Source organism: Carassius carassius, chromosome 45, assembly GCF_963082965.1.
Source record: "Carassius carassius chromosome 45, fCarCar2.1, whole genome shotgun sequence".
In the NCBI taxonomy this organism is placed as follows: Eukaryota; Metazoa; Chordata; class Actinopteri; order Cypriniformes; family Cyprinidae; genus Carassius; species Carassius carassius.
This window is the reverse complement of record NC_081799.1, coordinates 22,359,563-22,385,491: the sequence shown is the minus strand read 5'-3', so window position 1 is coordinate 22,385,491 and position 25,929 is coordinate 22,359,563. Positions and strand designations below refer to the sequence as shown.

The 25,929-nt window shown below is 34.9% G+C and overlaps 1 protein-coding gene across 2 annotated transcripts in view; it reads right to left on the bottom strand.

The window, feature by feature from the left end:
* Positions 1-25,929, bottom strand: part of LOC132127862 (unconventional myosin-XVIIIb-like) — a 47,075-nt gene extending 21,146 nt beyond the window's left edge. The window contains exons 1-26 of one of the 2 annotated variants that reach the window (XM_059540048.1): positions 25,693-25,929; positions 22,963-23,102; positions 20,413-20,567; positions 18,886-19,305; positions 17,947-18,007; positions 17,025-17,137; positions 15,963-16,130; positions 14,652-14,859; positions 14,195-14,337; positions 13,032-13,132; positions 12,611-12,674; positions 9,961-10,105; positions 9,700-9,870; positions 8,736-8,826; positions 8,460-8,652; positions 7,360-7,440; positions 7,154-7,274; positions 6,929-7,076; positions 4,188-4,371; positions 3,954-4,104; positions 2,488-2,597; positions 2,195-2,260; positions 1,788-1,916; positions 1,326-1,469; positions 938-1,027; positions 550-669 (exon numbers count right to left, since the gene is read on the bottom strand). In XM_059540048.1, the coding sequence (XP_059396031.1) occupies positions 550-669; positions 938-1,027; positions 1,326-1,469; positions 1,788-1,916; positions 2,195-2,260; positions 2,488-2,597; positions 3,954-4,104; positions 4,188-4,371; positions 6,929-7,076; positions 7,154-7,274; positions 7,360-7,440; positions 8,460-8,652; positions 8,736-8,826; positions 9,700-9,870; positions 9,961-10,105; positions 12,611-12,674; positions 13,032-13,132; positions 14,195-14,337; positions 14,652-14,859; positions 15,963-16,130; positions 17,025-17,137; positions 17,947-18,007; positions 18,886-19,305; positions 20,413-20,567; positions 22,963-22,999 (3,414 nt within the window). In that variant the 5' untranslated portion in view covers positions 23,000-23,102; positions 25,693-25,929. The remainder of the gene's footprint in view (positions 1-549; positions 670-937; positions 1,028-1,325; positions 1,470-1,787; positions 1,917-2,194; positions 2,261-2,487; positions 2,598-3,953; positions 4,105-4,187; positions 4,372-6,928; positions 7,077-7,153; positions 7,275-7,359; positions 7,441-8,459; positions 8,653-8,735; positions 8,827-9,699; positions 9,871-9,960; positions 10,106-12,610; positions 12,675-13,031; positions 13,133-14,194; positions 14,338-14,651; positions 14,860-15,962; positions 16,131-17,024; positions 17,138-17,946; positions 18,008-18,885; positions 19,306-20,412; positions 20,568-22,962; positions 23,103-25,692) is intronic. The other variant, XM_059540047.1, reaches the window with a different exon arrangement.

Below are 25,929 nucleotides of genomic sequence, written 5' to 3'. Positions count from 1 at the left end.
GAATTTAAACTATATAGACAAAAAAAAAAAACTTAAAAAAAAAACTAAACTAAAATTAAAATGCAAACAGAACATAAAAAATAGACAGTAATAGTACATTTTTTATGATACTAAAACAACCCTGGGTTGAGCATATTGCATTGTGGGATGCAGTATTTTATGCAGTATATAGTACTCTGGTATATGCTGCACAATTTGGCATATCTATACTGTATAATCTGTCTATACTTATCTACACATTTATCTACATCTATATTTATCCTTCTATCTAGTTATATAGATAAATTATGATATGGAGTAAATATACTGTATGCAACTATTATTTTTGGTATGTGTTATCTAAAAGGTAAAAGGTATATGCTTTTATATATATATATATATATATATATATATATATATATATATATATATATATATATATATATTATGTACAGATCCAGAAAATGTGCTTACTGTGCACTCATCACGTGGACACATCATGGATAGTTTGTGATGCAATTTCACCGATTAGAAAGAGCACTATGGAGACAAATGATGGGTGGGCTGTACCTGCAGTTCCTTGTTCTCTTTGGCGAGGCGCAGTCTCTCTGTGCGCTCAGAGTCTAGAGCTTGACTCATGGCCTCCCCTCTGAACCTCTCATCACTTAATTCAGATACAACAGCCGTAACCTGCACACACACACACACACACACCATCATCTGTCAATGTCTCAAGAGAAGAGCTGTTCATTCATCAGCGGCAGTCATATGACAGAGATTAGACCTTCATCAGCCGATCACAAGCGAGTTTGTGTTAATATGCTTTCACTGAAGAGAATTCAAAACTAGACTCCATCCATCACTGTGAACACCGACTGCTAGAAAATGTGATTTTGAGATTTCTGATCTGACAGTATCATTTCATGTGTGGCACTGGGGGCATGGCACAAACACATACCTTGGTCTCCAGGTTGTCTGCACTCTGACGCAGCTCATTTCTTTCTTTCTCTGACTTTTCCAGACGTCTCCTCAGAGCAGTGATCTCCTCCTGAACAACAGATTGTGATACGATTATATTGGAGTGAAACGAATCAGATAAACAACATAACACAGTCTAGACAGACAGACAGATATATAGATAGATAGATAGATAGATAGATAGATAGCAGAGAACAAAAAATCAAAAAGAAATTAAGTAAAATTTTGACAATTGCACACAGAGAAATGTATTTTTCATTTTGTTGCACACTTTAATTACAAAACTATCACTGTACAGATGATTACTGGACAGCTTGATTATTTAGAGGTTTAAATATGATGTGTAATATGAACATGTCAGTCAGTACCTCTTTGGATCTGAGCCGCTGGTCATCCATGTTGATGTCCAGCAGGGGGCGCACTCTGCACAGCAGCTTCCACCAGCTCCAGCTGGCCACTGCAGTGAGGACTCGCACATTTCTCTGAATACAGCACACTGCCATCTGCTGAACCTGATCCCAGACCAGCACTCACATTAGACACTGAATCAGACCCACACTGACACAACTATACACAAGACTTTAGCACTATTAGCCTACTATTAACTCCATTAAAAGCCGTATTTTACACCTCTCCAAGAATTTAAGTTAAGTTAATCAAGTATAATTACAGCAGAGATGTCATAATTTTGTTTGACTGTCTATTTTACCTCCTCTCACTGAACACTGGGTCCCTATAAAGAGAAACATCACTACAGAGAGTCATCTCTGAGCCTATATCCGCAGATCTATAAACACTGGCTGTTCTAGCAGAGGACAAAAGAGACTCACCTTCATGCGGCGGTATTTCTGGCGGCACAGATGACCCAGACTGGACGCTTGAAGCTGCACCAGCCAGCCGCTCAACAACTGATCTCTCTGCTGATCTAAAGACCTCAGGACACCACGCTTCATAAACACCTTCATAAACACACACATCAGAGAGAGAATGACCTGAAAACTTCAGAAGTGAAGATTGAAACAAAACCTGCGTTTGTTATAGGTACATCTTGATTATTAAACATAGACAGATAGAATGATGGAATGATAGAACGATAGACAGACAGACAGACAGTTAGACAGATAGAGATAGAGAGAGAGAGAGAGAGAGAGAGAGAGAGACAGGTGACCGACAGACAGACAGACAGTTAGATAGATAGTTAGACAGACAGACAGACAGACATGGATGACTGGCTCACCCTGCTTGCTCCTAAAACAATGCTTTTCTTGTCCAAATCCAGATCAATCAATAATTCCTCCACAGCCTGAAATAAAGGGATGCAAACACAACCAGACAGAGCTCAGGCCCACTTCTGGAACAGCAGCTCCCTGAATCAATGAGAGCTGTTCAAGCAAAAACTGGCTAATCAATAAACAAGTTAATAAACAGGGAAATATATAACGTCATCATTTGATATCATTAAAAATAAATGACATTTTAACAGAGGGTAATGAGGTGCATGTGCGCCATGGGGATTCAGGACGTCCAGACCTTCCTTTCGTCAGGGGTAATGAAGACAGAACCGTATCGCTTCATTATGGGAGCAGAGAGGGCCTGAAAACGACAGCGGAAATCACCCAGGGACATGTGCTCAGGGTAACCTGCAACACAGACAGAAACAGAGACAGAGCTTGCTGTCTTTGAAAGGACATTTGGTAATTAACAATACAGTATGGGACCTGATTTTGGTTTTTACGAGGAGAACTGCTTTATATGTTCAGTATGTTTGAGATGTAGCACACAACCTGAGCAATCAATAATGACTTTACCACAAATGGTTAAAATTTCCAATCCTAACGAAACAGTTCACCCAAAACTGAAAATGTACTTATCCACAGGTCATCCAAGATTTGGATGGGTTTGTTTCTTCATCAGAAAAGATTTGGAGAAATGTAGCATTACATCACTTGCTCACTAATGGATTGTCTGCAGTGAATGGGTGCCGTCAGAATGAGAGTCCAAATAGCTGATAAAAACAACACAATAATCCACAAGTAACCTGCACCAACCCAGTCCATCAGTTAACATCTTGTGAAGAAAAAGCTCTGTTTTTTTTAAGAATCAAATCTATCATTTACATGTTTTTCACTTCAAATTATAATGTATTCCATAATCTAAAATATTGCTAAAATATTGACTTTTCAGTGAAAAGTCGTCTCATCTGAATCAGAAGGGAAATATGCACACATATGTGTTTTGGTCAAAAGCGACATTTTAAAGTTAAATATGCCTTAATGATGAATTTGTTTCTTACAAACATGCAGCTTTTCTCTTCACAAGACACTAATTGATGGACTGGAGTGTTGTGGATTACTCTCATTCTCATGGCACCCATTCACTGCAGAGGATTCATTAGGGCCTTTAACACTGCTTTAGTTCCACAACTAAATGTACAGTACTAAAGTACTGGGATGATTTTGCGCTACTTCCCAGTACCATTTAAAGGGTTGCATTCGCACCAACAGTGTGTACTAGAATGTGACGTAAGCCGGTCGACAGCGATGTCATTTGTGTGCAGCGTTCAAAGAAGAACAATGTTAACAACAGGAGTGTGGAGGACGCTGTGATTGGAGCTGTGTTTTTGTTGTGTCTAGCAGTTTCACAATAATGAACATGGAATGTCAACGTATACGTAAAGCGATTGAAAGAATGGAAAGAAGGACTAAGAATCTCTGACAACGACAAAAGTGGGTAGTTCCACAATTAGTTCTGGTACTATGAAAAAGTTTTGGCGGTGCGAAAGGCCGTGAGCAAGTGTTGGGAATTTCTCCAAATCTCTTCTGATGAAAAAACTAACTCATCTGCATCTTGAAAGGCCTGGGGGTCAGTAACTTCTCAGCAAACAAACAGATACAGAGATACTTGCAACTAATTGGCTTTAATGAAGTACAACAGAAGTCCCATACATGATTAGAAACAAACATGTATGAGTGTGTGTGTGTGTGTGTGTGTGTGACCTGTTCTGTACAGCTGCAGCGCCGGCAGCAGGTGTGTGGAGTGCAGCTGTACACGCAGTGCTGGGACATCAAAGCCACAGCCATCTGTCTTCACACTCAAACACTGCAGGAAGACCGGCCGTGCTCGCCGAATCAGATTCACCAGAGCGTCCTGCTCAGAGAGAGAGTCACAGAAAGAGTCAAGAGGATTTACAGACAAACGACTTCTTAACGGCTGCCTCATTTGTTTCTCACCGCCTGCAGTTTGACGGCGATGCACTGTGAATGTCTCCTGAGGGCCGCCATCCCACTGCTCAGAGTCTTCCGCACCGTGCCACATCTCTCCAGAGAGCGCTGAGAGCCACCCTCCACGCCACCCAAACCCCGGCACAGAGGCGGCACGGACGCCCGCCCACTGAACAGGGCCTTCACCGCTCCACTGAGAAGAGGAACAAGAGGGAGAAGGAGAGAGAGAAGTAATTTAGAGAGTTATTAGCATGAACCCACATCCATTTGACTTCATAATTCGGTTTGTTTTTGATTAGGTAGGAAGCATTTTTTTTTTCAAGTTCATGTGTACTCCAGCGAGGTTTACAAATGGTATGAAAGCCATGTGCCATGTTTAGAACACATGAACTACAGCATTGATGATATAAAAGTCATTAGTATTAATAAAAAGTGAATTATCAATAAAAGTGGAAAAAAATCATGTGGTGCCACGAGAAAAAAAAAACAAAAACAAAAAAAACAAACAATAAACAGATATAGCATTTACAGACATAGCTTAAAAAGCATAGAATAATGGCAATTATTAATTAAACTAAAAAAATAAAAATAAATTTAAAACAATTAAATTAAACAATGACATTTTTTTTTTCAAATTAACATTTATTCCTGTCCAGTTTACAACTAGTATGAAAGAACACTGGTGTGTTTTGTACACATAACATACTACAGTACTGATAACGTAAAAGTCATTCATTTTAATAAAATGTTGATTTGCTGTAACCTCTCTATTACTACAAAGCAATAAATGTGCCAAAGACATAGTACATGGTGTCACTAGATACAGTTTAGAAAAAAAATATCAAAATGCTTGTCATCCAGTAAATATTTTATTATTTAAAATATTTAATAAAAATTTTATTTTCATCTTAATATTAATTTAGATTAAACAATTGAATGTCTTTCAAGTTAAATTCGTTTTAAATCATCTCTAGATATAGTTTGCAGAACAAAAAGCAAAATGGTAGAATTTATAAATATGGCTGGTAATTTTTTTTTTTTTTTAATTTAAGTAATTCAATGCAATGTCATGTTATTTCATTTAATCTTAAGTTTCTAAAGACACTTTCATACTAGAGCTTTTGCTCAAACAAACATCTGAATACTGAACGTTGCAAATTAAAATGTGAAAAAGTTAGTTATATATTAGTTATCAATATAGGCAGTAATAGGTATTTTAATTGTACAATTTTATTTTAATTAAAAAATTAGATTTTTTTAAATTATACAACTATAGAATTACAATAGAATTAGTTTTAAGTTCATGTGCACTCCAGTGTGGTTTACAGCTGTTATGAAAGCAATCTCGAATGGTTTGTACACATAAACTACAACAGTATTAATGTTGTATGCTGCATTTCTACAGAAGAACTGTGTTTAGTGAGCAGCTTGAATTCTTTTCATCGCTTGCTATGCATTTTTAGTAAAACTGAAAAAGAACAAAAAAGGAAAGCAAACAAACACTTTTTTTCTAAAAGTTGTCGACACTAGCCCTCACAATGATGCCGTCTGTATTCACACTTGTCTTTATTGTGGGACGTTCGCATCATCAGCATGAATACCATTGTGAGCACGGACAGATGTTTATCCCTGTTGCTAGGTTACAGTTCAGAAGAACAAGACACCATTTTCACTGTGTTTTTTAATTTGATTTATCACCAAAACTGAACACACACAGCACTTGCGTTTGTCTGCTGGAGACGTAGTGCAAAAGATGCTTTCCAACAGCAATTTATTCAGTGACAAGCAGCTATGAGAAATGCATTATACTATATTAAATGAGATGTGGAAGAATGCAAAAATGATAATTCTGTGTCATAAATGTCCCTTCTGTGGTTAAGAAAGGACTGTTGTCATACTAATTTACATAAACCAAACACTAGACAATAAAAAAAAAAAAATCATTATTATTTCATTTTCTGAAATAAAAAATATTATATAAACTTATATAAATATTTTCTAATATACAATTTATTACATGTATTAGTTCACATGAACCAAACTTATTCAATTTTTTAATATAATTAATATTTTAATAATACTCATGAATAATGTCAAATTATATTAAAAACTTTTTATTTACATTTTGCATGATTAAATATTCAGGATTTTGCTTGAGGAGCCCTTGTATGCAAGCACTTTCAGAAGTCAACCATACAGCACTGAATAAGATAAAATATTTTATAAAATAAAATAAAATAAAATAAAATAAAATAAAAAAAAAATAAATAAAATAAAATAAAATAAAATAAAATAAAATAAAATAAAAACTTTAACTTTTATTTTAATTTGCAAGATCCAATATTAAGAATTTTATTTGAGGAAAAGCTCTTGTGCATGGGGGAATAGCTCAACAGTGCAAACAAAACAAAACCTGCACAAAAAAAATAAAAAAATCTAATAATCACCTATATTTATAACATCTACATGTATTTCCTTATGTTTTGCTACCATTTTTGGTATTCGTTCTATCAATTATTTATAAATTTCATACCTGCTATTTTTCTTGGCACCTTTATATAAAATTGGATATTAATGAATATTAATGAATATTTTAATATTATAATGAATATTTCATTAATACTAATGATTATTAAATCCTTAATAACTTTCCAAATAACTTAACAATTTATTTAAAATTTAATCTGCAAAGTTCAATATTCAGAATATTATCTGAGGAAAATCGTCAGTGATCATCTGCAGTCTCTTACATTGAGGAGTTCTGCAGGAGGGAGCTGGCGTTAAGGACAGACGGGTTGTTCTGGACCTGACCGAACCAGCCTGAGAGATCATAGCGGACCGGATCTGAACCCATCAGGTGAGCGATCTCACACTGCAGAGGCTGCTCGCACTGGCGCACTGAGGAGCAAGCAAGCAAGAAAGATGAAACATTTAAAAAAACATGAAAGCAGCAGGCCAGGATCAGGCTGGAGTACCTGTGCCACTGAAGAACTGACACACTCTTTCCAGAACTGTGCTCTCGGTGGAGCCCGGAGTGACCATCTCTTCATCCAGAACCCACAGGAGACCTCGAGAGTCGCCTTCTGGTCCTCGAACCTGAGAATGCACACAGACACTCGCTGTGAAACTTCATGCGTGACTGACGAGTGTAAGAAGTGTGCTGAGGATCAGTGAGTGATACCTGCACTCCAGGCTGGTCAACAGCACACACCACCTCTGACGGACTCGTCTCAGGAGCTGTGAAATCCACAGCTACTCCCTCCTGTGAAAATTACCACCAAAGTTAATAATGACCTGAAATTCAAAATATCATTTCTTCTCAATTCCCCATTATTGTATCAAATAAAAAGGCCAAACAAATGCACTAAAAAGTTCCATAAAAAAAGTTTTTAGATATAGCTGACCAAGCAACAAAATGACAGTAAAACATGCAGAAAAAAAGAGATCTAAATTGGCAAATATATATATATATATATATATATATATACATATGGATTTATTACATTATAAAATTAATAAATCAAACGTATTTAAAATTAAATTAAATTATATTAATCACATTCAATATTTTATAATAATAGTCAATATTTGTTTGAGGATGTGAATAATACTGCCAAAAAAATTTATATTTGGTGCCATAAAAAATAACAGGTATGGCATTTTTAGATGTATTGTTTTGACTAAAAAGAAAAATGACAGTAAAACATACAGAAATAAAAGCAATAGAGTAAGTATGGACAGGAATGTCATTTTATATAGTATTTATTTAATTCAATTCAATTAAATCAGCAAGGTTCATACTCAACGTTTCTTCAAGTTGTCAATGACAAAAAACTATTTTTTATATTTCATATTCATATTTTAATATTTCAAAAATATTAATTATGTGGTGCCATAAAAAAAGGACAGATATGCTCTTTTTACATCTAGTTCATTGTGGCAGTCTAACACACAGAAATAGAAGTTATAAATATATAGGAATGACACTTTATATATATTTTTTTGAAATTAAATTAATAATAATAATTATTTGAGGGTTATATAACATTTTTAGATAGTTTATTGACCAAATAATAACATATCAGTAAAACATACAGAAATTATAAATATTAATATAAATGTTCTTTTGTTTTATACATCACTTAATATATAACTTTTTAAACAAAATTCAATTCAACTTAAATTAAATCAGCAAGGTTCATATTCAAAAGTAATATTTTTTGAGACATAACACTAGAACATCTAGCGTATCTATGTAGTGGTTGGGGGCGGTGTGTGTACCTGTGTGTATCTCTCCAGCGTGTGTGTGAACGTGTGGCTGAAGTAGTGCTCCAGCAGTCTCTCCTGTAAGTAGTTGTGACAGAGCTCAGAGAAGCCGGCGGCCCGCTCGTCACCGCTGTGTCTGGGGTTCCTCAGGCCCGGTGTGTCCACCACGATCACAGAGGCCAGCGTCAGCTGCTGAGAGTGCAGCGCTCTGGAGAGAGAACCAGAGGAACAGTAGGAAACACTGCTAGATCACTCTGGAGAGATAGAAGTGTCACTGAACAGTGTGTTTACCTGTTGATGAGAGACACAATAGAGGTAAAGAGCTCCTCATACAGACCAGCTGCCATCCCTTCCACACACTGAGCGGCACTCAGTCTCGGACCTGCAGCACAGACACAGACACAGACACAGACACAGACAGACACACACACACACACACACACACACACACACACACACACACACACACAGGACATCCTTAATTAAATAGAGCTTGTGTATGATTTTGCTAACTTCTGAATAATTACGATGTTTTTAAAACAAGTTTCTTCTGTTGACCAAGGCTGCATTTATTTGATAAAAATATAATAAAAACAGTAATTTTTTTTAACAATTTAAAATCATTGTTTTCTATTTGAATATATTTTAAAATGTAATTTTTTCCTGTGATGCAAAGCTGAATTTTCAGCATCATTACTCGAGTCTTCAGTGTCACATGATCCTTCAGAAATCATTCTGATATATGGATTTGCTGCTCAAGAAACATTTTTTATAATTATCAATGTTGAAAATGGTTATATTTTTGTGGAATCAGTGATATTTACTTTACCAACTAAGAATGATTAAAAAAAGGAAAGAAAAGAAAGATAGAATAAATACTTTTATTCAGCAGTGAAGCATTGATTTGATCAAAAGTCACAGTTAAGACATTTATGTAACAAAGATTTATTTAAAATAAATGCTGTTCTTTTGTACTTCTATTCATTGAAGAATGCTGAAAAAATGTATCACAGTTCCACAAAAATGTTAAGCAGCAACAAGCAACAAATACAAAAAAAACCCTGAAAACATTTCTTATAATATCTTTTTATAATGATGCTAAACTGCTTAACAGCCTCAGTCCTCATCAACTGAATAATTAAAACTTCATACGGACAATATTTAATTTGGTAAATATCCAAATAATAAGTGTCCAGGACATTCTCTCTAGCTCCTCTCTGAGATCTTCTCAGATTTATTATTTATTATTTCTGACCGTCCTCTGGTTCCTCTGCGGCGCGGCGCTCTCTGACGCCTCCGGTGGCTCTCTGCAGTATCTGCCTCAGGTGGTGTTTGAAGACGGCAGTGTGGAGCTCCTCTCCCTCACATCCCAAGATGGCGCTGGCTGTCTGCGCGCTGTCAAAACTCATAAACTGCTTACGGCCCACTGAAGCCATGCAAGAACAGAAAAACAGAGAGTAAAGACTCAACTAATACTTATCACTTGACAAAATACAGCCGTTAAGTCCTGATTTACCCTTGCATGTTCCTGCAACGCCAAGATGGTAGATTCCTGCCAAAACATGCCAAATGGCCTTCTGCTCATCCGAGGAGAATCCTAAAGTGTTCATGGCGGCCAGTAGCTTCCCAAAACCTACTGAAGCTCTCTGTTTTTCATCCACCTGAAGAGAAGGATGAAAAACCAACTTTATTAAAACATTATTAAAGAAAAGTTGAAGTCAGAACAAGACACTGCAAGACACTTTTGAGTCTTGGTGCGCATTTAGGAAAAGCAGGTTCAAGTCCAGTCTGTGGAAAGAGTACAAAAATATTCTACTCCAGTAAAAGTACCATTACATTAATGAAATTTTACTTACAGTATTTTCCGGGCTATAATCGCACTTTTTTTCATAGTTTGGCTGGTGCTGTGACTTATAGTCAGGTGCGACTTATTTATCAAAATTAATTTGACATGAACCGAGAGAACTGAACTAAGAGAAAACATTACCATCTACAGCTGCGAGAGGGCGCTCTATGCTGCTCTGTGCTCCTGTAGTCTACACTGAAAACATAGAGCGCCCTCTAGTGGCTGTAGACGGTAATGTTTTCTCTTGGTTCTTGGCTCTAAATAAATGCGACTTATAGTCCAGTGCGACTTATATATGTTTTTTTCCTCATCATGACGTATTTTTTGACTGATGCGATTTATACTCAGGTGCGACTTATAGTCCGAAAAATACGGTAAGTACAAGTACCAGTCTAAAAATCTACTCAAGTAAAAAGTAGCTCATTTAAAATGTACTTAGAGTAAAAATTACTTAGTTACATTTTAACAGTGGGAGCGAGGCAAAACAAGACATAAAATGTTGAATACTCATTTGAAATTATAAGAAATTAATTAATATTAATAATTAATTAATTAATAATTACTTAGAAAAAATCTATGTATACTTTAAATGTGAAATTAAAATGGCCAGTATGTGTCAGCAAGTCACTGCAAGTCACTGTTAATAAGCGAATTATTGCGATTGAATCAATCATTTAAACAGTTGATTAATTCAGGAACTAAACACTATCTTGTTGCTCAGAGACACAAAACTGTGCTTTGGTGGCTGTGTTTGGAATTATTTTTTGCTGTAGAAATAGAGCAGAAACAGGCAATATGGTGTCTAAAATGCAGTTCTCCTAATTAAATTGTTTACTGAACTGTTGTAAAAAAAAAAAAAAAAAAAAACTATATGTAATCATGCTGATTTTTGGAGGAAAAAACTCGTTCATTAAGTGATATTGATTTACTATATGCAATTATACAAATATACAAATTTTCTGCCCATATCTTCAATTTTGTGATCATTCTAAATGCATTTTACCAGACTGAATCACACAGTGAATGCTCGTGCACATCATTAAAACAACAATTTATGATATTATCGCAGACGATAGATATCAATACACTCCGCATCACTGTCTTTTTGGCTAATTTGTGCAAAACCTCTCGTTAAAATGTCAAAGGTTCATTTTAACCACCCATGTAACGATGCAACTATTTAGCTTACCTCTACATGCTTGCGAAAGGTTGATGTCTTGTCGAGATTTTATAAGCTGCTAGTTTGGCACAGCTTACACTGCATAATAAAGCATAAATATGGCCAGGGGTTCACTTAATTTCCTTCGAGTACAACTTCAGAATATGATGGGGTATCATTTTCAGCAGTGTCTGCACCACTAACGCCTGTTTTGTCCGTCTGCATCTTTCTTGTGATTTTAGCACCAGTTTGCCCTTCTGCCCATTATTTACTACAGTAGTTACAGTAGTTTTTGGGGGTTTTTTTACTCAGTAAATAATGTGTTTTAAAATGTAGCGAAGTACAATACTTCAAACAAAATATACTTAAGTAAAAATAAAATGACATATTTAAAAAATTACTTTAAAAAGTAGAAGTACACAAAAAAGCTACTCAATTACAGTAACGCAAGTAAATGTAATTTGTTACTTTCCACCTTTGCTCATTTCTGTTGCATTATATCAATAATATTGACAAAAATTTAAAGCAAATTATACATTATTTAGTTATTAAATATTAAAATCACTTTTAGCTCTTTTCACTTTTTCACAGTTTAAAGGATTCAGTCTCTTAATATCTTAAGTCGAGACAGAGATCTTAAATTGAGATTAGCTTTATTGTATATATCGGTTTATGTTAGTATACTGTATGTATGTGGATAAAATTGGATGTTGATCCAACTCTTAATACATTGTTGGGCAGTAATGTAAACAATAATAGTTTTTAGTTGAATTAAAAACAGAAATTTAATAATACTAATAAAGATAACTTTTTTATATATAGCACCTTTAAAAGTAACATAGGAATTTAATTTGGTTTGGTATTTAAATTGGTTTTCATTTAATTTTATAATTTATTTGAAACTGAGTTACTTAATGTAATTCAGTTTAAATTTAATCTTAATTTAAATGAATTTACGTTTTTTCTCTCTTTATTGGATGGAATTGTAGGTAGATGTGGAAATAAGAGGATCAGGAAGTGTTACAAGCTAGACATAAATGTTTGTTTCCCACATGTTCACCAAAGCTTAACATGTCAGAACAGATGCACTTATGTTTAAAAAAATATTTTTTTCCCTTATATTTTTTTTTGTTGTTGTTGCTTTTTTTAAACAGTTCATACCTTGGTTGGGCATGAAATTCCAAATGAGTTGTGTTCCTTTAACTGGTGCAGCTGAAGTTCAGACCTGTGATTAGAAAACAAGACTTAAATTTAAACAGGAAATGACATCAGACAAGATCCTGCCCCCCAAGCTCTCTGGAGCTTTTGTTTTAAGGCAAAGCTATGAAAAGAGCAGGCCTTCTGCCAAAGCGGCGTTCGCTGAAGACCCTGTGCGTGCCTCTTAGAGGAAACCGAATCCAAAAACAAACCCCTAACAATAGGGTGAATGATCTGGGGTTTAATGATGGGTAACTTTGTCTATCTAATAACACTGCACTCAGGCTTGTAAGGACAGAAGTCAGGAAACCAGAAAGAGGCTTCACAATACAAGAAGCAAATGCTACTGAGTGTGACCGCAGAGAGCTCCAGGGACCCAACTGACCTCATGTCTGTGCTGAGGCCTGCGAGCATCTGGGAGAAAACCAGGAAGTTACTCTCTCCCTCCGGCCTCTGACACACCCTCCATTTCTCCAGCAGCATAGTCTGAAACAGAGAGAGGAAACATTAGTGAGAACAGATTGACTAGACAGACAAATGGATAGATGCTTGGACAGACAGACAAAGACAAACAGAAAGACAGGCAGATGTAAGAGCAGATGAATCGATGTATAAACAGACAGACAGATATGTCTGCATTTTAATTTAGTTTCTTTTAATGTCTATATTGTTTTTATTCATGTACATTTTTATTTCATTTTTCGTTATTTTAGTACATCATGTTAAACTAAATGAAAAGATAGATAGATGCAAAAAAAAAAAGTCAGTACTCTTAAAATTTGACTGCTGCTTTGGCTGTAGTCACGTCTGTCTGCTAAATATTGAGTTTATTTAACACACCGTAATTTATTTTAATTGTTTGAACTAGAGTGACTACTCACCTTAATGTTGTTCTAAAGGCTTATTACTTAATAAAGTAAGTAAACACAGTAATTTAGGTCTTAAGTGACTGCAAACAGCCGAGAAAGAAAACACGTGTAACAGTATATTGGATCCGGGCAGGTCTTAAAGTGACAGCAGTCTAATATTCCTGCTGTCTGTCATACACGTTACTCAAACAACAAAAGAGAGAAAACCTCTCGCTGATCTTTGACTAAATCACTTTTGTAACTTCAATAGGAAGAAATGTATAGTATATTTAATTAACACATGAAGAAAATGCAGTGTTTTTATACATTTGATTACTTCATACATTGTATGTATCACTTAATATTCATTTGTTCTAATGTAGTTTTTTTTGTCCTATTGATTGCAATTAGTTTCTTACTCTTTTTTTAATTGCTGACTGTTTACTTGTCTTCAGTGAGCTTGAGTTTCTTTAAGAATTATGAACAATCAACAATTTGAAATCACAAAAGACCTAATTTAAACCAAAAATATCTATATCGTGATATCGTTACTGACACATAAAATTGCTCATATCGTGATTAGATTTTTATTACATCGCCCACACCTAACTAACAAACAAACAAAAAGACAGACAGATAGATAGAGACAGATGTACGAGCAGATGGATAGACAGACAGACAGATGGATAGACTGGAGCACCTGCAGATGGGCGGCAGCAGCGAGTCCGGCGTGGTTGAAGTCCAGTGAGAGCACCATAGCGAATCGAGTCGAGGCCTCGCTGTGAGACGAGCTCACACACCCGAACGAGCGCAGCACTGTAAACACTGCCTGGAGCCGCTCTACTGCAGTTACACACACAAATCATGTCTCACAACCTGTGACAATGGACAAACAACACTAAACAGCCTCTAAACTGCTGCTACAGCCTTTCACCTATCACTGAACATCAGCAGAAACAGATTCAGACAGATTCAATGGAGCGAAACACGTCACACTGTGAGAGGAAGACGCTCTTGTAATTACAGGATAGAAGCCTGTAACCATCAAAGGCTCCAATGAGCAAATTCAACCAGTGAGGCCAAGTTCACGTTCAAGAGCTTTTGTTTTCTGTCGTTCTATAGGTTTGGGTTACAGACACAGAAGTGGATGCACTCACAGTTAAGGCTTCCTCCCGCTGTTCCCGTTTGTTTCAGCAGCTCCTGGGAAAATGACTGACAGGAAGTGGTCTTCCCTGTGCCACTGCGGCCCAAAGCCACCAGCGTCTGGTCTCTCCGCTGACCCACCATGGACACGTACACCCTCCTCACCAGAGCCTGCAGCGGGCCAGGAGCCTCCCAGGACTCCCAGCGTCTGCTCCGAGGCCCCTGAAGCAAAATGCATGTCACACCCTCACAAAAAAGTTCAGTGGTGGAATCAAAGTCTTCATCTTGAAATGATAGCATTCTGAGTAGTGCTGTCAAACAATTAATCATGATTAATCGCATCAAGTTATTGTTTACATAATATATGTGTGTGTACTATGTATATTTATTATGTTTATATAAGTACGTACACACATATGCATGTATATATTTCAGAAAAAATGTGTTTATATATTAAATATATTTATATATTATATATTTATACATATAATATAATTTATATTAATATAAATATGTACATGTAAATATTAAAAAAATATATACTGCATATGTTTATATATATATATATATGTATACATATACATAAATATACACAGTACACATACATATATTACGCAAACAAAAACTTTTATTTTAGATGCGATTCATCGCGATTAATTGTTTGACAGCACTAATTCTGAGTAATAAAGTCTTTTTTATGTTACATTCATACACGCCTTAATAAAAATAAATAAATATAGCCTATCACTGATATTTATAAATACATAAAAATATGTATATACAGTATGTATATACACACCCACACACATAAATTACATTAAAATTTGATGTTGAACGCTACCTCAATAGAAATTCAGCAACTGAACTGAATTTAAAATACATTTATTTATAATTTTTGATTAAATAAAGTTGATTAAATAAAGAAAAAAGTAAAGAAAATAAATGTATATATAACAATAGCTTACCACTAATATAAAAAAATACATAATATAAGCTTTATATTTTAACAATGCACAATATATTCTATAAATAATATAATATTTCATAATTCATGTACAATGACTGTTACAAATACCTCAATTAACAAATACCTTGATAGAAATTCAGCAACCGAACTGAATTAAAAAAGGTATTCTCAATTCATTTCTTAATAGTCCAAAACTCAGTATTATGACCACAAAACACAGAAATGCAATGGTACTTTTTCTATTTAATAAGCAAACTAATTTACAACTAATGTGCTGTATGTAACTACTCTAACTAATGTCAAACTACCCGTGATCATACAGGTCTCACGGATGGGTTTGTAAATACACTGCTCTTACCTTCCCTGGCGAGGACAGCGGAGGCCACAGAGCCAGTAGATTGGGCCCAGCGTGAGTCAGTGGTAGATGTCCTTTAGCTCGACTGGTCAGAGTGTGAAGGACGCTCGACTCGTTCACACTCACGAGGTCGCACAAGTCCTCACACAGGTCCAGCTCAGGTGGGTTCAGCTGAACACAGCCACCAACAAAACTCAACACTGGTCACGCACATCAGGATGACTTAAAAGTAGGGGAGTAACTGTACACACATCCATGTGTACTGATCAACTACTTACATTTACCTCAGGAAAGTCATTCATTGTCAACAGCTCGTTAGTTCACTAAAGAGATAAATTCTAGAGAAGAGCATTTCACTAAATACATGCACTACATAAGTCTATATATTCATTATATTCCACTTAACCTGTTAGTGATGCCTTAATTATTTAATACAGATGTTTAAGTAAATATGTCTTAAAGTTTATAATTAGATTTAAGGTCCTTGCACATTGAGTCCGTAATTTTCATATCCATTTTCTTTTCCATATTCATCATTCTTTCCTATCTAAATGCTTGCTATGGAGGTGAAAACGCATAAAATCGAACCTGATCTCAATATTTTTAAGACGGACGAATGTGATTGACACAACAAGAGGTCGTATTAATTTTCTAACGTGCAAAAATGTGTGCAATGACATTTAGACAATGTAAAAACAGCTTCATGTGCAGTTTACATGTTTGCATACTTTTTTTTGAGTGTTTATTATTATATCTAAAATAGCGTTTGAATGTAATACTTCGGGATCTGTTGTTCATTGTAATTGTTTCATAGTAATGTGCAGATTAATAGGGCTTCCAATATAGTTTCCGAGCATTAGATTTTTATCCTTAATAAAATTGTGACTATAATTGCATTTAAAGAGAGCAGTAATTTCTTCAGTAAACCACTGTTTAATGAAAATGAAAAAAAAGGAATTTGATGTCTTTTTCTGTACTGAACCATAATGTCAAAACTGAGGTATGTACCGAACCATCATGTTTGTGTACCATTATACCCCTACTTAATAGCGTTAAATAGTTCACCTTTTCAATCTCATACTGGGAAACGTCATGGACGGATCCATCAGAGTCCAGTCGAACCCTCACCCTGCCATCAGGGAGCTCCGGTGTGCCTTCGTCCGGCTTTAGCTGAGTGGCTAATGAGACAAATCAGAGGCCAGGCAGGTCAAAGGTCACTGTAAAACTCAATGTTAATCCAATATTTTGTGTACAAGTTTGTGACATCTTAAAAAAGTGCAACAACTCATATGAATTACTTTATTGGTGCTTTTGTCAGCAAGAGCTGACACTGAAAGCAATGAGGTGGCTTTTACATAGTATGAAAACAGTGACTTCTGGGATAGAACCAAAAATAATAATAAGGCCACATGTTAATAGCATCCTCTAAAGCAACACGCTAATAATAACCTGTAACTCAACACCACAGGAGAGCTGGTCTAGTGTTCAGACATGTTTTCAGGAATGATAAACCAGTTCAACAACTACCAAAAAAATACCAAACAATGTGTCCTTAACTACGGAGCCCCGCACATGACATGCAAGAAAAAATAATAAATTGTGTGTACGATTTACTAATTCGTTCCCTCAATGTACTAAAACGTGCACACGATTAATATTATGTTAGCATGATTTACTAATTTGTTCCCTAAATTTACTATTGCGTTCCCTCGATTTGCTAAATTGTGTGCACGATTTAGCAAATCGAGGGAACGCAATAGTAAATCGTGCTCACTATTCATAAATCAAGTGTACAAAATTGTAAATTGAGGGAACGCAACAGTAATCGTGTGCACGTTTTAGTACATTGAGGGAACGAATTAGTAAATCGTACACACGATTTAGCCTACTATTTTTTTCCTGCATGTCATGTGCGGGGCTCCGTACTTAACAGATTTTCTCTTAAATGCCAAGTGGATGCTCAAGCATCAAGTAAGAGGTGACTAACCGAGTGTATAACCGTCTTTGTGAGCATACCACACTTTGCCAGCTTCATACCACACATCCTTCTGCAGAGAGAAAGAGAAAGAGAAAATAGTTTTCTACAATCCAGTGTTTTATTAGCTAAAATTTAAAAAACTAAATTTTGTTAATTGAAATAAAGAAACAAAAATATTTATTAAATCTGAAATAAACAAGTTGGAGTACTAAAATTACTAAATCTAAAATGGAAATAAATTAAAGCTATACTGTATACAAAGGGGGGGGGGGGGGGGTTTAATTTAATTTTAATTTTACCCTTACTAAAATTAAAATTAAAAATATTTATGATAAATTAAAGCTAAAAAAAAATTAATAGATACTTGAAACGTAATATATATATATATATATATATATATATATATATATATATATATAATACAAAATAATAATACAAAATATTGTTAAAGTGAGCACCAGCAATCTCACAGTATAGTATAACCCAAAAAGTAAAATATAACCAAAATAAAAATCTAGTTTTGACTGAATGAATATTAAGCAGACTTGCATCTCCGAGTAATAAATAAAAAAGGTGAGAAAGTTTCAACTAAGAAAAAAAAAACACAATTTTGTGAGAATTGAGATAAACTGTGAAACTGTGAAAAATTAAGTCACATTGTGATACAAAGTCACAATTACATGAAAGTCTCACTTAGTGTCAGTTATAAGTCAATTATATTAAACTTGTTATTTAATTATTAAAAAACTATAAGATACCAGAAGGCAACATTAAGAATGTGACAAAATGTTTTTAGCTTTACAAAAACCTGAAAGCTTAGAGAAAACTATGGTCAGAAATTTTCTAAAATTTGACAAAAACAGTTACTTTTGTTGATGGTGAAGGTGCTAGAGACATGTAAAGCATCACGCTAATATAGCAGTGATGTGTTCGTGATGGTCTACCTACCACTGGAACCTGGGGCTTCTCTCTTATGGGGGTTACAGTGATCTGACCCTCAGGCTCTTGCCTCGGCTCTTTCACTTCCTGTTTCGGGGGTTTCACTTCCTGTTGCACCTTTACTTCTTTCTTCACCTCTTTTTCCAGCGGTGGTGCTGGAGTTTTCACTGTCTCTGTCCTGGGGCTAGGCGTCTGCTCCTGCCGGCTGACCCCTGGAGTGGTAGACTTTGAGCTGGTTTTTGGATTTTTTGGGTCGGGTGACATTATCCTCCTGGGGGAGGATGTTTTCTTCTCTGTCAATGCGGTGTGGCGGCCACGTTCCCCGTTCACCAGCTGCTCCGCTCGAAGCGCCATCTCTGCTTCCAGTATCGGTGGAGTTTGGTCAGGAAGTAAGAAGTTCTGGACCAGGTTGTCGCTGAGTTTCCTGGGCTGTGAGGGGCATTAAAACACAAGCAGCTTGATGCAAGTCATCTTCAGTTCAAAACAAGCCCTCACATGCTGGTAAACCAGCTCATAATGGTGAGTTAATAAATCATAAGTCAGTGAAGAAACTTCTTAGGAAAACATTTCTTAAGGTTGGTAAGAATGTTCCCAACTGCAATAATTTAAAAGTTTGCAAATACTTTCTTAAGAACAACTTTTTTTTTCTTAAGAAAGAAGTTAAGACATTTCTTAACTCATAAATGCCATTTTTGAAAACACTGATATTTTAAGAACTTTTTTTTCCTGAGGAAGATGTTAAGACATTTCTTTAGATAAAACAATTTCATGACAATATTCTTGAAAAATTATCAAGTTTTTAATAATTTTTTTGCCTTAGGGAAAAAGGTAAGATGTTTCTCAATATCAATTCTAATAATTCCGATTCTTGGAATTATTTAAAAAAAATGTAAGAACATTGTTTATTCTTAAGAAGTTAAGACATTTCTTGAGATGAATTCTAAAAATTTCAAATATACCAAGTTCCTAACAATGTTCTTAAGCGTAATTATTGAAATTTGCGAATATTTTAAGAACATCTTAAACATTTTTCTTAGATATATTAAAAAGTTACGCTTGTATAGCAACATTCTTCGAAACAGTTCACAAAAAAAAAAAAAAATCTTTAGAGCATCTTTGTAGTGTACTACAGATTGAAAAACTTTTTTTTCTTATATTCATGTACTTCTGTATATGTTATGTTGTATTGCTTAATAATTGAAAATAATAAAGTCATTAAACATCTTAGTTTTGGGGATTTAAGACAATGTGGAGGTTATCTGAACCCAGAGGTTATTTAACTCAGCTTTTCAGGAATTCACACATTCCAAGAACATTCCTTTCAGGAATTTAAATTATTCCTAAGTTCTGTCTTTTGAACATTTAAATAAAGTTTTTGGGATTTTAAACATTCTTAAAGTTAGATAGCAGTTTTAAAGAATGTTATCCTGAAGAATATGTTGTCTGGAATCTGGTAAATCATCCTGGAAGATGGAAGCACCCGCTTCAGTGTTAAATAAGCTACTTTTCCAGCAGGTTTTTCCATCAGAATCTCACCGTCTTCTCCTCCTTGAGCTCTGGCTCTTTGTGGCGCGTCTCTTTCTCGGTCTCTCTCACCAGCTGTTTGAGGAATCCTCCCGGGACGGCGGAGAGAGGAGGAGGCGGTGTAGTGGCGGTGGCAGCGGCTGGAGGCTTCTTCTCCTCCTTGATCTGAAGACAGATGAGGAATACAGGAGCTCCAGTCATGAACTCCACACAAACAAACAACTCACAAAATCACATGAGAAATGTTTAGAAGGAAACAACATTCACACTGCAGACATGCGTTTTCTTATTAACATTTTTTATAATATTTTACACAAGTATTGTTTTAAGAATGTTTTTTGTTTAATCTGAAAAAAAAGTTTTTTTTTTTAAATTACAAAACGAAAACAATGATTATTTTTCCATTCATGTAAAAAAAAGCACATTTTGCATATATATTTGTTTTTATGAAATATAGCTAATATAAACCTATATAAATGTAATTTTGATAAGTTTACTTATATTTCCTTTTTATGTATACATATATATATATATATATTCAAAATATATACTGTATGTGTGTGTATTTCTATAAACATAATAAATAAACTCAGTATATTATGTAAGAAAAAACTAATTTTGTATGCGATTAATCGCTCAACAGCACTAATTTGTAGTGCGACCATAGTGACCACAGGTAAAAATCAATATAACAAAAACAGTATTTGATATAGCTTAATATTTAGCAACTACAGGCTACGACAAATTATTGTGAAATTATAACCTTACTTTCCCAATATTAGCATGACTATATACCATGAATCATCTACCAAAACACAGCTAGTTGTACCATATTAAAACCATGGTAAATGTTTATGAGAGCGAACTCTAACCATAATATTTTTAGTAAGTGCCCCATATACACGCTGAATGTTTCCACTGATGCCCTTGCCACTCTATTAGCAGCACTTGCAGTGATATTAAACACATGTGAGCAGGCCAGCAGAGCTGAAACTCTAGATACAGTCTACAATAACTGCACTTCATGACCGAGAGCATTCAGTCCGCAATACCAGCTAGCTTAAACTGCCTATGAAACTTGTGTGCTGTTATATGTGACCCTGGAGCACGGGTATATTTGTAGCAGCAGCCAACAATACATTGTATGGGTCAAAATTATATTTAAAAAAATATAATAATTATGCCAAAAATCATGTTCCATGAAGATATTTTGTAAATTTCCTTCCATAAATTTATCAAAAGTAAATTTGAGTGATTAGTAATATGCATTGCTAAGGACTTCATTTGGACAACTTTAAAGGATTTTTTCTTAATATTTAGTTTTTTTTTTTTTTGCATCCTCAGATTCCAGATATTCAAATAGTTACATTTCGGCCAAATATTGTCCCAACAAACCATACATCAATGCAATTTCAAAAAAATTTAATTTCAAAACTTTAAAAAATAAGTGACCCTTATGACTGGGTTTGTGGTCCAAGATCACATATAGTTAAGTGCACATGGCAGCTGGAAACAATTGTTAAAGTCATTTATTTGGCTTAGTTTAGCACCCCATGACAGATTCAGGTCGAGTTAAAACCCTTGATTTACAGAATTACGGCACCAGTGCTAAGACTCAAGACACAAGCAGTGGAGCCCCATAGAGAGCAAAAACTAAAAATGTTTATATATATATATATATATATATATATACATACACACACACACATATAGTATATGTCGCTATCATTTATAATATATATATATATATATATATTTTATATATATCCAAATAACCTTTAGTAAATATTTACATTTACCAAAACAAATTCCTCGTACATGTATTCATACAGTACTTGGCAATAAACGTGACTCTTCTATCAAGCTTTAGTGAGTTTAAAAACACACACACACACCAAACTTTAGTTTGAAAAAGTATTTTATGATTGTAAAAAAAAAAAAAAAATTTTTTTTAAATAAGAACATTTATATATATATATATATATATATATATATATATATATATATTTTTTTTTTTTTTTTTTTTTTTTTACAACGTATCTAGCATACATTCTACATATACTTTGTCCAAATTAAACTACCAGCTACCAAATGAAAATGAAGATAATGCTAGCAAACAAACATGATGGCCTAACTTGAGTCATAGGAAATGTATTAATAAATTGCTAATTGATCTTTGCAGGTAATCTCAGGAACTTCATGTGTTTTAATTATAGCCTAATACAAGAGAAGCAACATTTGATACTATTGTTGTTAGATTTGATGATGTAGTTATAATTTAATATTGACAAGCACAGATTTCAGTCTTTCCTCTTTTACAGTAGCTGTACTTGTATGTCTAATACCTGCAACAGGAGGGTTACAGAGACTTAAAGAGACGCAGGCAGTCTTTTGACTTTCATATTAAAGATAATGTCAGTGTGTGGTCTGTGTGAGACTGAGGCCAGACTACAAGCATCTCAGAAAGAGCAGTAATTAAACGGTGGACTGGTGCTGGTTAATAAACGGCGAGTCAAGCAGCAGTCGGGTTAGTTGAGCTGAGCTCCAGGCCTGCACCTCCCTTCTGTTCCCAGAGTTTTAAGCGTGAGGAGAGAGCCATGGCTGGACGAGGGGTGAAAGGTCGGCCGGAGAGATCACAGCCAGGTGTGATATGAGTGAGGACACAAAGTGCAGCAAAGGATGGAAACAGTGACACTGTGGACCTGAAGATGGAGAGAGAGAGAGAGAGAGAGAGAGAGAGACAAAATAATCATAACATACTGGGATGAATCTCATGGAGAAATGGGTCTCTGGGTCCTATTTAATACAAATAAAGTAAGTAATATTAAACACTGTAAAATTTATATAAATAATTAATAATAATATATTCCATCATCCTGCATGCAAACCTAAAAAAAAAAAAAGTACTTGGTATGAAAAAGGCTTATAGCTTTAATGTGTATAGCTTTAACATTTACTAACTGCAGGCTGTGGAATTCTTTTCCCAGTATTACCATGAACTATTTACATTTACCATGAATGTTCTAGAAAAATACTCAGTTACTACAGGTGATTATATATTTTAATATTATAAAGATTTTATAAAATATTATTACCATTTTATGAAAATGTAATTTTGTATAAATAGTCAAACAATTAATATAATTCTATAAATGCAATCTTATATAAATGTATAGTAAATATAATCAATAATTACCTTACTTATACATATATACTTACTAATTATATGTAGTTATAATTTTATATATAAAACATTTCAATTAAACAACTAAAAATGAATTCTTAATTATAAATAAAATATAAAAATATATATAATCATATAATATAACTATATAAAAGTGTATTTTTGCATGGTCGAATTGTCAAGTGATTCAGTCTAAATAAATGCGGTTTCTTAAAATCCAGAATTTGTGTGTGAAATCTGAGCAAACTGGTGAAAAAGACATTAGCAGATACAGGATTCATTATGCAAATTATTCGACACATAAAAACATCTCTGTGTGTTCATCTGCTGCTGTGAGATGTTTATTCATAACATTTCAAATGAAACAAAACTTCACTTTTTGCTCTTCTTTCACAAGCAGTTTAACCCAGAGCGACATAAAGCAGGAGAGAATGAGCGGGCCGGCTGACCGGGGCAGGTAACAGAGGTCATCGATCAGAAAACATACTGTAATGCAGAAGATCTGGGTGTAATTAATAGTGGCGCTGGCTAAGGAGCCGAGGATCACTAGTGCTGTTGCTTATATATAAATATTAGACCTCGACACATAACTCCATGCATTTAGAGGGAAGGAAGAACCTAAGTCACATGTACAGTATGAAACGGAGTATGTTATGTTTTGAGTAATGCTCCAGAAACCACCAAAAACACCCTAGAAACCTGCTAAACCCCAGAACAACCTGGCACCATGACAGTGAGTTTTGCACAGGCATATACAAAACAAATCTAGAATAAGGCTGTTGATGATAAATCCAGCTGAGCTTCTTCAGGCAATAAGGCACTAAATGAAAGAGATTATGTTCTTCTACAGTCTTCAGTGAGACATTCGCTTCATGATAAACACAGATCACCCGCTCCAGCAACACAAACACACGACGAAAACAAACCCAGAAGCCGAGTCTAATGAAGGCCGGATGGCAGGAATCGACTGGGAACTCATTTCCAAGTCAGTGTTCAGCCAGCAGTTATTTATTTTGTTGACACTTTGTTCACTTAAGATGCTGTAAACTCACATTTGGCAAACTCCAAGGAATCAACCAACACAGACAGCTGATAATGAAATGAAATGACTTGAATTAAAATATGATGACTAATGATGAACAATTTATATTATTTTACTGCAACAACCAAGCAAAACTAGTGTTCATGTATTACTATGACAAATAAGTTAAAAGAATCCATCACTTATGGTCCTATTTTTTATTTTTTTTTACCAGTATCAAATCAACTTTTACTATACTGTAGTTAAATATTTGTCCCATTAAAATCAGATTTTTCTGGGTATACTTTTTTCTAACCTTATATCCTTTTGCCAGATATCTCATCCATTCATTGACAAATTCTTAGTCTAAAGGAGTGAACTTAATTTTTTTTTTTTTCGTTCTGAAACATTTAACTAGTTCTAGAATAGAATATTTAAAATATAAGACACATTAAAAATATCAGATATTACAAACAATTTTAATTCCTGGGCTTTTTTACCCTAATTAATCTCTGACCTTGTTACCATGGAAAACGCCACAATTTTAGAAATGCACTACAGTAATAGTACCATATATATATATATTAATCATCAAATATCATGGACTATGTCAAACTTTCATTTATCTTTTTGCAAATGACAGCCATAATATAAACACTTGCTTCCTGCAATCACTTCATTTTAATGCAAATGCACATGAAGACCGACTCGTGAAGTTTAATTCGCAGGACACTCATGACACTGCATTCACATTTCCAATCCTGTCGAACCTCCACATCTTGTCATCCGCTTCAACATTACACGGCAAACAACAAAACAAATTAGTCAGAGGCAGAAAATGATCCTGGGAGCTCAGATTTCAGCAGGAGCCAGCACCAAGTTTAGTCAAACACAAGGACTCTCATTTCCCAACCAGAACAAACCACGGCCTAGACGAATGGCTCGAAGTCCTGAATCTCATAAGGAGAACTCAAGACCGACCGTACGGGACATGGGTGTCTGCGAGGGTCCGGGATCTATAAATAAATCACAGGATCTACAAAAAGAACAGATTTTGGGAGTCAATATGAAAAACCAAAAGGCATACCTTGTGATGGTTCCTCGATGGAGTGGAAGAATATATCCAATGAGAGAAATGTATGTGTGAAACTCTGGGGAAAAACTAAGAGGCCAAAAGCAAGGTACACAGTCTCACTGTCCCTGAGAGGGTGAAGCTACAATCTGAAATAGAGTGGCAGGACACACACACACACACACACACACAGAGATAAGCATGGCAGCTGAGTTAACACAAGACTCTGCTATAAATATCCCGCGGCTAGAA